A 14,652-nucleotide genomic window follows, 5' to 3' on the forward strand; every position below is an offset into this window, starting at 1 on the left:
TAATATTATGGCTATTAAATACTGAACACAAGACAATTAGGAGTGTAAATAAAAGATAAAATATGACCTTATGCTATGCCAAAGCTTATGCTTTGTTTTTTCTGCTTTCCTTCTTTCTTTCTAACTAACTAATATTTCTTTCTTTCATTCTAACTCCACACTAAATTAAAAATTTTGACAGTTGGAGAGGCCAATTAGACTCCATTATCTGCCATGCTATCTAATATTTCCAATCTATCTATCTATCTATCTATCTATCTATCTATTTATAAACTACTTTAAACTTCAAGCTTTTAAAACTTTCTTTCTTACTAATCTTTCATTCTAGCTCCAAACTAAATTTAAATTTTGACAGTTGGAAAGGCCCATTATTACACTCCATCAGCTGCCATTCTGTGTAGAAGCTAACGTTACTATTTCTAATCCATCGAGACTCATTTTCCATTCCATCTAATATTTCTAAACTGAAAACCTTCAAAATGTTAAAACTTCTTCAAACTTTGGTACTAAAAAAACATCTTTCTTTCTTTCTAAAATGATCAAGAAAGACTAAATCAAGTAATAATGTAATATTTACAACTACTTTAAACTTATTCAAAGTACTTTCTGGTCCAAACTTTCCCAAGCCAACATAAAGTTTGTCTCGACGAACTTTTCAATCTAGCGTTAGTTGATGCCTAACTAATGTCGTTTAGTTTAATATGATACTGATATCTTCACTTGCTAACGTTAGCTTTAAAACAGAGTCCACAGAGCTCTTAAAAGACAGTAACGTTAACGTTAATATCGGCAAATAAACATTTTCTAGGCTCTTCGCGCAAACATTAAAAACACTCAGCACAACAAACGCATCTGAATTCACATACATATACAACATAACATTAGCTGTATCGTTAACTAACTTACAGGTGGTAACTTTAGCTAACATCAATGCCCCCACAAAATGCATTTAGAAATGATAGTTTGCATTTATTAGCCAGTTAGCTAACGTTAGCGACCTGTGATAGCATTAAGTTACTCACCCACGACCAGAGGGCGGCTAACGTAACGTTAACGTTATAGTTTGAATGAAGAATGCTAACGTTACTAGTGCTATCTTATAATTTACATGCTATCAAGTGTGAGTGCTGAAAATACGACCAGAGTCAAGGCCAGTCATGTATACTTGGAAAAAAAACCGTTAACAATAACGTTAGACAAAGATAATTGGTTTTACCTTGCTCGTCGTAGTTCTTCTGTGTCGCAGCCTGGCTGGAGGGGTCTGTTGAAGTGTACCGTACCGTCACGGCCGCCGCTCAACAGATTGTGTGTGTGTGTGTGTGTGTGTTCTTCGCAGACAGATCAACTGTAACGGACTTTTTATTTTTTATTTTTTTAAAAACAGGTCAGAGAGCGGGAAAGCGGGATCTCCAACTCAACAACGCGCATGTGCAGATCATGTTTAATCTAATAAAAATGCTTTGATCAAATGAATAAATTCAGTTTAATGTCCCGCTGCCAATTTATATTGTATCCATGTAAAAAAAATGGATTCAACCATAAATATAAACTAAAACATTTACTTTAAATGAAAAAACGAATAATTTTAAGCTATTTCAATGAGAAAATACACATTAAACGAACAACAGCAATGTTAGACTTTTTTCAGTGCATACTGAATAGCAGTCAACATGTAAATATATATACTTATATATTATAGTCCTTTGTCAGTGTTTTAATTCACAATACAATAAAGAGTAAGGTCTATAACTATGCAAATCGCAAATCAGAGTGACTCTCTCTGAGCTTCTGAAGCTAAAAAGCGTAGAAATAAGCCATACATGTCAAGTCAAGTCAAGTTTATTTATATAGCGCTTTTCACAACATAGGTTGTATCAAAGCAGCTTAACAGTAATAAATTAAAACAATACATCAATGTTTGTTTCTAATGGAACGTCCATGTTTGGTAATGCTGATCAATAGTATCGTTGATTGATTAGTTAAATTAAATATCCAAATATCCCCATACATGAGGCTTTAGCATAATTCCCACCTCCAGATGTTTCTCAATGCAGCTTTTAAACTCAGATTGTGAGCCAGCTAGTGCTAAACTAAAAAGAATAATACAAAAGGGGGTGAATATTAACAAAAAAAGCCCCTGAATCACATTCTCAGGTTTGGGGGCAGTTAGCATAGGCCTATATTGTTCCTCAGGAGTGAGGTGACAAAGAAAGTGCTTCTCGTTTCAATGCCCCTCAATTGGTTTGAAATTTTCTTTGTGCAAAAAGAAGCAGATTTCCCAGATTGTTGATCGCTAACTGGCCATTAACTGCGCCTATGCCAATATTTGTGGATGGGATGAAATATTGATTAGACATACTCGCATGCACTTGTACATATATAGATATGAAATTGTGAATAAAATGCATATTTACTGTATAAGGGGCCCATTGTTTTTTAAATCAGTTTCACAAATCTCATAAGTGCCATTATTACATTTTCTATTTTTATATATTTCTATTTTTCGGCAAATGTTACTGACTGAGGTGTATGCATGAGGACATCTAAAGGAATTTAGATGATTTAACAATCACATTCCTTGTGAGACTGGAAGGAAGGAGAGGCTGGTGTCATTTGGAAAGAGACTTTGCGTGTTTTGAATAAATGCATAAAATGATATAAATCTGGTGGGTCACTTTATAAGCACGCTGTAACCGAAATGTTAATGAATGCTAAATATATTTCAGAGAGAGAGAGAGAGAGAGAGAGAGAGAGAGAGGACGTGCAGTAGACAAAGAGAGTGCATGTCTTGGCACGTTGTCCTTCATTGAGGCTTTTGAAAAGCACATGAAAAGGTCACTTAGAAAAAAAAAATATATATAATTCTAGGTTGTTTTGCAGAATCTAAATTAGATGCAAACTGAGGCAAATAATATAATCCAAACACAAATTATTACTTGGGGAATTATTAATAATGAAGGTGCACACAGAAGGTTTTGTTTACATTTATCTGGCTCCCAATAATTGCAGTGGATTTGGATTTATTGGCACCTTTCAGCCCGCATAGGATCCGTGCACACATCATGACAATGGATATTGCTTTGGATGTTAGATATATGCTTTGTGAAGTGTCATGAGCACTGTCTGAAAGTAAAAATGTTGTTATTAGTCATGTGATGACAACATAATGGCACCCATTCAGCTTCATGTAGAAAGTACATCATTTTAATGATGTTTCTCAAAAGTGCTGTTCATTTCTTTGTGTAAAACTTGTTACATTTTACACATGCCACCTGTGTGTTAATAATAACAAGAGGATACAAATGATGCAGATTTACTGTTATACTGCCTGAACTGAAAATTTTCAGCATTAAAGTGCTGTTATTTGACTTATTTTTGGCGGGAGGGTTTGCACCTGACTGCAAGTAAAGCAAATCTATAAGCACTAACCCACAAAGACCTCACAGAAGACAATGCTGCTAACAGACTAACACCTCAGAATATAGTCATGTAAACCAACGGCTCTTTATTAATGTACGTTTTAACCACACTGTTGGTATTAAAACGAGAAAGTTAAACAATAACAGTAATTCACATAAAATGTGTTATGTTGCTTTTTAATAAGACCACAAAAGAAAAGGGCGGGCCGCAAAGAGCCGTGGCTGAACTTTTTGCACCAATTTTTTACATTTTAATAAATAAATAAAAAGCAGTGTTTAAATGCTTCCCATGATGCACCTCTTGAAGCTGACGGTCCAGAGTGAGCAGAGCTGGAATCTAGACAAAAAATAAGCTCAAACACAGGATCTTTACATTTGATTAACATTTGATTAGCATTGGTTAAGGTTGGTTTGGTGTCCTGTTGAGGTGTGTCAATCTGTGTTGTACTTAAATATTTTTCTCAGGTTATATTTCCTGGTTACCTGATTTGACCCTGTGTTTACAACCCCTTTGAAAGTGAAAGAATTTCTGTCAATGATTCATAAACAACGTTTGCTTGTGAAAAAAATATATATACTGTATATATACACTCACCTAAAGGATTATTAGGAACACTATACTAATACTGTGTTTGACCCCTTTTCGCCTTCAGAACTGCCTTAATTCTACATGGCATTGATTCAACAAGGTGCTGAAAGCATTCTTTAGAAATGTTGGCCCATATTGATAGGATAGCATCTTGCAGTTGATGGAGATTTGTGGGATGCACATCCAGGGCACGAAGCTCCCGTTCCACCACATCCCAAAGATGCTCTATTGGGTTGAGATCTGGTGACTGTGGGGGCCATTTTAGTACAGTGAACTCATTGTCATGGTCAAGAAACCAATTTGAAATGATTCGAGCTTTGTGACATGGTGCATTATCCTGCTGGAAGTAGCCATCAGAGGATGGGTACATGGTGGTCATAAAGGGATGGACATGGTCAGAAACAATGCTCAGGTATGCCGAGGCATTTAAACGATGCCCAATTGGCACTAAGGGGCCTAAAGTGTGCCAAGAAAACATCCCCCACACCATTACACCACCACCACCAGCCTGCACAGTGGTAACAAGGCATGATGGATCCATGTTCTCATTCTGTTTACGCCAAATTCTGACTCTACCATCTGAATGTCTCAACAGAAATCGAGACTCATCAGACCAGGCAACATTTTTCAGTCTTCAACTGTCCAATTTTGGTGAGCTCGTGCAAATTGTAGCCTCTTTTTCCTATTTGTAGTGGAGATGAGTGGTACCCGGTGGGGTCTTCTGCTGTTGTAGCTCATCCGCCTCAAGGTTGTGCGTGTTGTGGCTTCACAAATGCTTTGCTGCTTACTTCGGTTGTAACGAGTAGTTATTTCAGTCAAAGTTGCTCTTCTATCAGCTTGAATCAGTCGGCCCATTCTCCTCTGACCTCTAGCATCAACAAGGCATTTTCGCACACAGGACTGCTGCATACTGGATGTTTTTCCCTTTTCACACCATTCTTTGTAAACCCTAGAAATGGTTGTGCGTGAAAATCCCTGTAACTGAGCAGATTGTGAAATACTCAGACTGGCCCGTCTGGCACCAACAACCATGCCATGCTCAAAATTGCTTAAATCACCTTTCCTGCCCGTTCTGACATTCAGTTTGGAGTTCAGGAGATTGTCTTGACCAGGACCACACCCCTAAATGCATTGAAGCAACTGCCATGTGATTGGTTGATTAGATAATTGCATTAATGAGAAATTGAACAGGTGTTCCTAATAATCCTTTAGGTGAGTGTATATATATATTTAATTTGACACAGATAACCATGGGAATTTGTCCATTTAATTTAAAACTATTTGGGGCTGAAACAGATCATTTCCAGTCCTCCTCTGTAGGTGCAGTTTTTTCATGAGAAGTTTCCTTGTGTGTATGAATATGTATATTATTAGAGATTAAGACCCATTGTTTGAGATGATAGATAACAGAGGTGTTAGTCAAGAAGACCAAGGTCAAAACCAAGACTAAGACTAAGACCACATTCACATGGAGCCAGAGCTTTGCCTATGCGATCTTTTTATTCCCTCATTCTAAAAAAAAATCTGTAAACACGGCGTCATCTTAAGAAAAATCTGCATACTCACAAAACCACTGAAACCGACTGAAAACGATGTAGTAAACATGCCAGACCAGTATGTGGCGCTGTAATTCTGCCACAGAGATGCACTAAAAATGGAGAAGAAGACTTAAACCAAGAACTTTATTGAACAATATAAACAACCATAAAAGGCCTGGTACAAAATATGAAATGTCTTAATCAGACAACAGACAAGCATCATAGCATAAGAAAGAAAATATAAAGAAATAAAGAAGTAAAATAAAGAAATAAAATAAAAATACATTCAAGTAAATAATGACTAAAGAAGTAGAGGCTCATATCTTCTGCAGCTCGAACACAAGCATGTAGTCGCAGTTGTTGTTGCTGATGCGTGACGTAGCGTGTCTGACTAGAGTCGAGACGTGGGGTGATGACATCATCATTTCACAAAATATACCGATTGGCTGTTCACACGAAAACACAAGAGTGTTGGTTTCAGATTTATCCACTGGACCCGGTTTCAAATAATAGCGATTTCAGTCTCCCAAAACACCGGATCCGTCTGGATGATATGGCAATACGATACAATTTTTTTTTTACATGTACAGCAGAACGCGTCTCCGTGTGGACAAGGCCTAAGACCATTCAAGAGTTGACTTAATGCAGTAATTAAGTGATGATTGAGCATTAGTGATGAACACCTGCTCTTAACAAGCAGAATCACTGAAGGAGAGATGAACAAGAACTACAACTGACTTCAGACACAGCCTTATGTCTGCAACAGACTCTACTATTAACTGATAATCCTATTAGATCATTACAAATCACTGTACTCATGAAATAAACTTAGATACGATGTGTATGTAGACTGTATGATGATGAAACTTACTGAATCATAGTCTACGACGCAAGTTAGTATAGAAGAATAAAGTGTCATCAGCATACACTAGTGGTAAACAGATAGAGCAAGATCCTCTATTTCTAGAAGCTTCTCTTAGATGGTATTTGATAGCACACATTGCGTGTTTGTCACTCATGTAAACGAGCACCGATTTGCCTAATTTCAGGCATTTGTCGGCAATTTCAACTGATAGCGAGTGAAAGTCTGGGCTAAAATCATGCAGTATGTGCTTGGCATTGGGTAAAACTAGAAAAATAGGGAGGAATATAATTTTACAATATAAAAATAGGGATGCAAATTTCGACAGCTAAAAATGTCATTAGCGTTTTTTTACTACAAAACCAGCTTTATTTCACTTTTCTCTTCCCTCTTTGTTTTCAGGGTTGACTGTGCGCGGTCCCTCTGGTCCTCTGGTTGCTCCTCTGGGATCTTCAGTGATTCTGTCCTGTTATGTTAATGAACCTTTACTAATGGAGAATCTGGAGGTGGAATGGAGAAGAACAGACTCAGAGACTTTAGTTCATCTGTATGAAGGTGGTGAGAGTCGACCAGAGTCACAGCAGCAGGATTATCAGGATAGAGCTCATTTCTTTACTGAGGAGATTAAACATGGGAACTTCTCCCTCCGTCTGGACAATCTGAGAGCTGAAGATAAAGGAGAATACACATGTACAGTTCACACTCAGCTGGAGTCTGGAGAGAATGAGGTTCAGATAAAAGATGTTGGTGAGTCTGAACTAAAATGGATCTTCAGAAATACTTTGAGTGTATGTGATATTTACACAGTTTGTTCTTTCAGAGCGTTTGCTAGTCTCAGGATCAGATCAGCCCATATCTGCGTCTGTGGGTGAAGATGTCACTCTGAACTGCTCTGTAGACTCTCACATCACACCTGAAGACTTTGAACAGGTTTCATGGAAGAAAACCAATGAAGATAATGAAGATGAAGACATTCTGGTTCTGCTCTACCAAAACAACGAGACTTTTCCAGATTCATCAGAGGAGCGATACAGAGACAGAGTTGAGTTCTTCACTGCTGAAATCCCCAAAGGAAACTTCTCTGTCCGACTGAAGAGCGTCAGAACTGAGGATAAAGGGGTTTACATGTGTGAAGTGTTTGCTGGAAGAGATTCAGCCAATGCAACTGTAGTGCTGGAGCAACTGGGTGAGTCATAAAACACTAATACACAAGTGTAATTTAGTTAATTATTTACATGCATATAGCAATGTTAAGAACAAGGAAGGAAGAAGACAGGGTCAGCTGACTTGGACTTGTACTTTTATTATGCCTTTTTCAATAGACAAACAAAACAAACTGGCGCTGAACACACTTCCACAAACGTTCACTTTAGATCAAAGCAATCAGCATCTCCGTTCACAGCGGGGCAACCATTCTCAGCTCACACGAGTCCTCAGTCCAGTCTCTTCATCTCCCCGTTTCCCGGTGGCTTTTATCCGGTCTCTCCATGCCAGTCACTGCAACAAGACACGTGTTTGTTATTTTGCACTTGACCTATTTACTCAGCGCTCGTCTCCCGACTCTCTCTCCCGCTGCAGACCTTGCTGAACCACAACCCCCTCGCCACAGTCCAGTTGTATATACAGTTTATTAAGATTCAAAATGTATTAAAGTGTGGCGGTGCAATTTTGAGAGACAAGCCCAAGTTTTTACTAGTCATAAAGTCCAACTATGCCAGGAGTTAACCCCAGAAGAAATACTCACCCCTCAAAAATTGAGTAAAGCACACAGGTTCAGTTCCCTCATAGAATTAGACAAGAGACGCGAGTAGAGAGCAAAAAATTACAAATGTTTATTAATACAAAAATGGTTTTAAATGTTGGACACTAAAACCAACAAGAAACACTAGATACCCCACTTTAAACAAAAAAAAGAAAAAAATACAACCTAACTTAGTATGTAGCAGTTATGTGTGTATGTAAAGCAAAAACTAAATAATACCGGCAGGGCTGAGGCTCCCAACGGCAGGAATCAATGTAAAGTTCGGTTTTACGAGGCACACGTCCACACACACGCACACCCGTGCAGTCTAATCACACTATCAAACACTCAGTGTACACCGCACACGATAAAGAAGAACCACCACAGGGAGGAAGAGCAATCCACCCATGAGACCCCAACTCCTGCAATAAAAAAATAAATAAAGAACGAACTATAGAAATGAACATAGAAATGGTAATATGGACATCACTAATGAAGCAAGTCCTCACAGCAATGAATATCAATAACAAACAGAAATAAGGAGAAAAAACAATAAAACCTTAGAAGGATCAAATAGTTGGTCACCTGAGATAAAAACAGCTTGAACTCAGTAGATGATCACTCACAAATAGAGTTGCATTAATAGATGATTGATCACATGCATCCAGAGCTATAACCAGTTAATTGGTTTTACAAAAATAAAGAAAAGATGTGAATGTGAAAAAATGTGACACAGCAGGGCACTAAAACGCCACGATAAGAATCAAACGAGCAGTCCCCTTTTATTAATGGTGATGATCGCGTCTGTATAAACCGCAGCGCTTTAAATGTCCCCTATTATGCCCCTTTTCACAAGATGTAAAATAAGTCTCTGATGTCCCCAGAGTGTGCATATGAAGTTTTAGCTCAAAATACCCAACAGATCATTTTTTACAGCATGTTTAAATTGTCATTTTTTGGGGTCATTTTACTGTGTGCCCTTTAAATGCAAATAAGCTGCTGCTGTACGACCCAGGGGGCGGAGCTTCATGAGCTCGCGCTTAGTCTCTCAGGGCAATTTCATCTCATGGAATGATGATAATATCAGAAACTCTCAGTAACGGTGTTCATTTCGACCCGGAGTCGGACAATAATGCCTACAGAGTCAGAGTGCTGTATAGAGATGGAACAGGTATAGTTTAGTAGTTTAATTACGGTTATAACGTATTTGTCATCTGCTTGTATGTATCCATTATTAATAGCCTACAAGTCTGCTGTTTCGGACCAGGTCCGAATGATGATCAAACATATACTGGTGATGAGTTTAATAAAGTTTATTGTACATCACACAAAAGATGAAGCGTCAGTTTTACTTCAGAAAAATCACCGTAAGAGCTGAGTAAACACAGTAAGTTATAAGAAGTGCGCAAGTACATAAACGAATTTCGGTTGAGTTGAGGGAGCATTTTCTTTAAAAACAAAATAATTCCACCTCGTCTTCAGCGGCTGCCTCAGATTTCGGCAGTAAATAGAGAGAGCTTTATGTAGTATGATCGCGAGAGAGAGCTTTATGTATTATGATCGCGAGAGAGAGCTTTATGTATTATGTGGATAATACATCCAGCCACACAACACCTACAACGCTTGGGAGACATTCTCATCAGTGCAGCAGCTGTGAACTCGATCAGGGCGGGTCTATGTTGAAACGGCAGTGTCTGTCAACACCAGTGGGCGGGGCCTGTGCTTAGTGGCGTCACTAAAACAGCATTCTGAAAACAGGTCGTTGGGAGACACTGCTGATGATTTATGGGGATTAATAAAAAAGGAGTGAGTGGATTTTTATTACTATTGGGTGGTTGTGTACACACACTGCCAACACACATTTATGTCCAAACAGCATGCCAACACATCCCAGGTAACAGCCAATCAGCCTTTAAATAGAAGATACTACTTGCTGATAGGCTAACGCTGCTGTCAATCACCTAATCCCGTTACATAAGGGATTTTGACTTATTTCAGGTGAATTAATTTATTTAATGGACAATAGAGCTGGTAAGTCCCGCCAATCCGTAAAACCCCACTGGACCTCTAGGTTGAAAAATCGTCAATGCAAGTGAATGTGAGAAAATAATTATTTTCTGGTCCCGTTTGAATTGTGCCATGAATGTGAACATATGTTGTCTGTGAATAAATTTTTTATATAATTTTTCATGTTACGAGTTTGACAGTATATTGTAAGATTCTTTGGTTAGCAGTTGTGGAAAAGACATAACGAAAAAGACTACATGTCGCCTATGTGACGTCACCCCATAACACATTTTCCCTCCACTTGTCAAATCACGGTGCTAATGCTGCGATAATCTATGGAGACAGATCGAGATGCCTGTGTGTTTTGTACCCAAATGTCAACATTCAAACCAAATGGGCTGTTCTTTCTTCAGATTCCCGTCTGATGTAAAAACTAGTTGTAGTCCACAAAGTGCTCTCACACAAAGTCTAACCGTATCAAACTTCTACCCGCTAAATTGTAGCATTCTTTACACGAAAAATTATATTAAAAATTCACAGACAACATATGTTCACATTCATGGAAAAATTCAAACGGGACCAGAAAATAATTATTTTCTCACATTCACTTGCATTGACGATTTTTCAACCTAGAGGTCCACTTGGGGTTTTACGGATGGGCGGGACTTACCAGCTCTATAACAGCATTAAAAATCCAAAGAAATGAGTGTAGAGTGTCAGTTCCTCTGAGATCAGATGAGTTCACACAGCTAATAGCGGCACACACAGTTTAGGACGATGGTCTTCAAGAGAGACACGATAGACACATGTTAGCTGTAACTTCAGTCACACACAAAGCACAGTTTAATCCTTCGTTTCATTTCTGTTTTTCATAATACTTGCATGAAATTATTAAAAGGACAGTTTTGCCTTGTCAAATAACATTAAAAACATTCAATATATTGTTTTAATATTTATGTAGTTTAGTTTTTTTATCATATACATTTTTCATTATATTAAATACGTTTATGATTTGCTTTCTCATGGGATAATCTGCAATCTTTGAATTTAAATTACTTTCACAGAAAGACAGAAATAAACCACTACTCCAAATTATGAAGACATGCTTTATTACGAGAAAGAAGTAAAGGATGCAATATTTCATATTTCTGTAGGTTTAGTATTCAGGTGTGTGCTGCTCTATAGGAAAAGGCCGTTATTGTCCAATCTCCTCTAGTAGATGAGTTATGATTTTGTCTAATAAACTCATTAAAGGGATAGTTCGGCCAAAAATTATATTTAACCCATGATTTACTCACCCTCAAGCCGTTCGAGATGCATATGTCACGGTGTGACAAAGGAGGGCGGAACTAAAGTTCGCCGCAATTGTGTCCCCTCCGGTACAATAATAAGGAAACACCACTCCCCCGTGTAAGTGTATATCTGTTGCCCTGCCAACCGGGATGAGGAGATTGACACCAGGTGTCAGAGATTAATCTAGAGCCATGATGAAGCCATGTGGGCATTGAGAAGGAGATAAAAAGCCAGTGAAGAGAGACTGCGTGTGGTTCTCTCCTGTGAGAAGTCGTTCTATTGAGTGTTGCAGAGAAGAGTTGTGGTGTGCAAAGGGAAGTGCTGCTGGAGGGGACGCGAGGAGTGTGGAAGAGTTGTGAAAACACACCGTTTGCCTGGAAGGGAGAGAGATAAGTAATCGACCATCGTATCTCGTACTTGCATGTTTCAACACTGAATTTGAGGTTGATTGGAGTGCTTTGATTGTGCTATCGAAATGTCACTGAGTGAATTATACTGATTCATGTTCGATCTCTTACCCTCTTCCCCCGTGTTGGAACGGTGATGTGAATCCTGTCCATGTCTGTGGAGTAAAACCCTGAAACATCCTTTTCCCAACATTGAAGCTCGTTGCTTGTGGCACGGAGACCCCTGGGTGAGTGCTGGCCTTATCTGCACTTATTTGAAGTGGATTGCAGTGCCTAAATTGACGTTTCCCCCTTCACGTTGCATGTTTGGAGTGAAATTGCCGTGTGTGTGTGGAAGATTTATTCTCTCTTGCCGTGCACTCCCCTCGTGCCATGCTGGTCTACTGTCAGTAACTGGAGCTTAATAATGTCGATCGGTTCCATCTGTTGAGGACTAGAAGGAACAGCATCTGTAAGTCAAACTAACCTCTCTGTTTTGAAGTAGTGGTTCTGACTGTCTTAGAAAAAGCTCCGCTCAGCCTGTTGATTTGGAGTCTGCTGCAGCCCTAAGCCCACCTGTACGGTGTGAAGTTATCTGCCCCCTGCAACACACGTGAGAATTGTATATTGCTGTTGAAGTTGATTCTGTTTGTCTTCGTAGAAGCTCCACTCAGCCTGTTGATTTTGAGTCTGCTGCAGCCCTAAGCCCACCTGCACGGTGTGAAGTTATCTGCCTCCCGCAACACATATGAGAACTGTATACTGCTGTTGAAGTTGAGTCTGTCTGTTCTAGAGAAGCTCCGCTCAGCCTGTTGACTTGGAGTCTGCTGCAGCCCTAAGCCCACCTGTACGGTGTGAAGTTATCTGCCCCCTGCAACACACGTGAGAATTGTATATTGCTGTTGAAGTTGATTCTGTTTGTCTTCGTAGAGGCTCCACTCAGCCTGTTGATTTTGAGTCTGCTGCAGCCCTAAGCCCACCTGCACGGTGTGAAGTTATCTGTCTCCCGCAACACATATGAGAACTGTATACTGCTGTTGAAGTTGAGTCTGTCTGTTCTAGAGAAGCTCCGCTCAGCCTGCGACTTTGAGTCTGCTACGGTCCCAAGTCCATCTGCATGGTGTGAAGTTATATGTCCCCTGCAACACACGTGAGAACTGTATACTGCTTTTGAAGTTGATTCTGTCTGTTCTAGAGAAGCTCCGCTCAGCCTGCGACTTTGAGTCTGCTACGGCCCCAAGTCCATCTGTATGGTATGAAGTTATCTGTTCCCGGCAACACACGTGAGAACTGTATACTGCTGTTGAAGTTGATTCTGTCTGTTCTAGAGAAGCTCCACTCAGCCTGCGACTTGAATCTGCTATAGCCCCAGGTCCATCTGCATGGTGTGAAGTTATCTGTCCCCTGCAACACACGTAAGAACTGTATACTGTGGTGAAGTTGATTTTGTCTGTCTTAGAGCGGCTCTGCTCAGCTGTGACTTCGAGTCTGCTACAACCCCAAGTCCATCGGCATGGTGCGAAGTTAGCTGTCCCCCGCAACACACGTGAGAGCTGTATATTGCTGTTGATGTTGATTCTGTCTGTCCAGGAGAAGCTCCGCTCGGCCTGCGCCTTTGAGTCTGCTATAGCCCCCGGCCCATCTGCATGGTGTGAAGTCACCTGTCCCCGGCAACACACGTGAGGTCTATATACTGCTGTTGAAGCTGACTCTGTCTGTCCTAACGGTCTGTCCTAGAGAAGCTCCGTTCAGCCTGTTGACTCGAGTCTGCTGCAGCCCCAGAGTCTCAACTGTCTACTTACCTGTGGAAACTCACCTGTCCGTCGTGGGCCTCTGTGAACCTTGCATTAGTGTGGGAAGAGGACTAGCCCCGACTGTATACCCACCTGTGGAAACTCACCTGCCCGTCGTTGGTCCCTGTGAACTCTGCATTGGTGTGAGAAGAGGAAGAGCCCTGACCATCTACTCCCTGGTGGAAACTCACCTATCCATCGCATCCCATTGTGAACCCTGCATCGGTGTGAGAAGAGGAAGAGCCCTGACCATCTACTCACTGGTGGAAACTCATCTGCCTACCGCATCCCATTGTGAACCCTACAGCGGCGTGGGAAGAGGAAGGGCCCCTACTGTCTACTCACCTGTGAAAACTCACCTGTCCGTCGTAGGTCCCTGCGGCCCCTGCATTAGCGTGGGAAGAGGAACAGCTCCGACCGCATACTCATCTGTGGAAATCCATCGATCCATCACAGGCCATTGCGAACCTTGTACCGGCGTGGGAGTGGGCCCCGGAGACTGCTGCATTGCCTCGATTCTGGGGAAGAAGAGGAAAGGAAGATTTTAGCTTAGGTTATTCAAATTATTTTTAACTTTAATAAAAAGAACTGTTATTCCCTTGAATTCTGTTTCCGTCTCGTCTCTGACACGTTCCTCAGGGTGGTCCTGGTTCAGGGGTGGGCGCAGTCCGGCTTGGCCCATCCCGACCTGTGACAGATTTGGCGTTAGTCGGCAGGGTACCACCTTGAGTTGAGCGATCAGAGCGAGATGGCTGAAGAAGAAGAGCCAGTAGTGCGGCAATCGGCGATGGCGATTTTTATGGGAGCCCCGTGGGCCCAGAAGTATGGAGGCCCCGGATCAGAAGTGAGTTTGTCATGTTGGAAAGCTCAGGTCGAGTATTTAGCCGGACTTCAAGGTCTGAGTGCCCCTCAGAAAGTACAGTTTGTTTTAAATTCCCTGGAAGGAGAAGCAAGAAGAGAGGTACAGGCAGCGCCGGAAGCAAATCGAACGACGGCCCAAGCAATCTTTGAATTTCTCACGGGA

At 40.6% G+C, this 14,652-nt stretch overlaps 1 protein-coding gene across 1 annotated transcript in view; it reads left to right on the forward strand.

Moving 5' to 3' along the window:
- LOC311077234 (uncharacterized protein) overlaps window positions 1-14,652 on the forward strand; it is a 56,138-nt gene that overhangs the window by 17,671 nt on the left and 23,815 nt on the right. The window contains exons 3-4 of the mRNA XM_084139058.1: window positions 6,811-7,155; window positions 7,229-7,594. Of these exons, the coding sequence (XP_083995184.1) occupies window positions 6,811-7,155; window positions 7,229-7,594 (711 nt within the window). The remainder of the gene's footprint in view (window positions 1-6,810; window positions 7,156-7,228; window positions 7,595-14,652) is intronic.

The sequence above is a fragment of the Abramis brama genome (genome assembly GCF_963993115.1).
Source record: "Abramis brama genome assembly, contig: SCAFFOLD_101, whole genome shotgun sequence".
Classification (NCBI taxonomy): Eukaryota; Metazoa; Chordata; class Actinopteri; order Cypriniformes; family Leuciscidae; genus Abramis; species Abramis brama.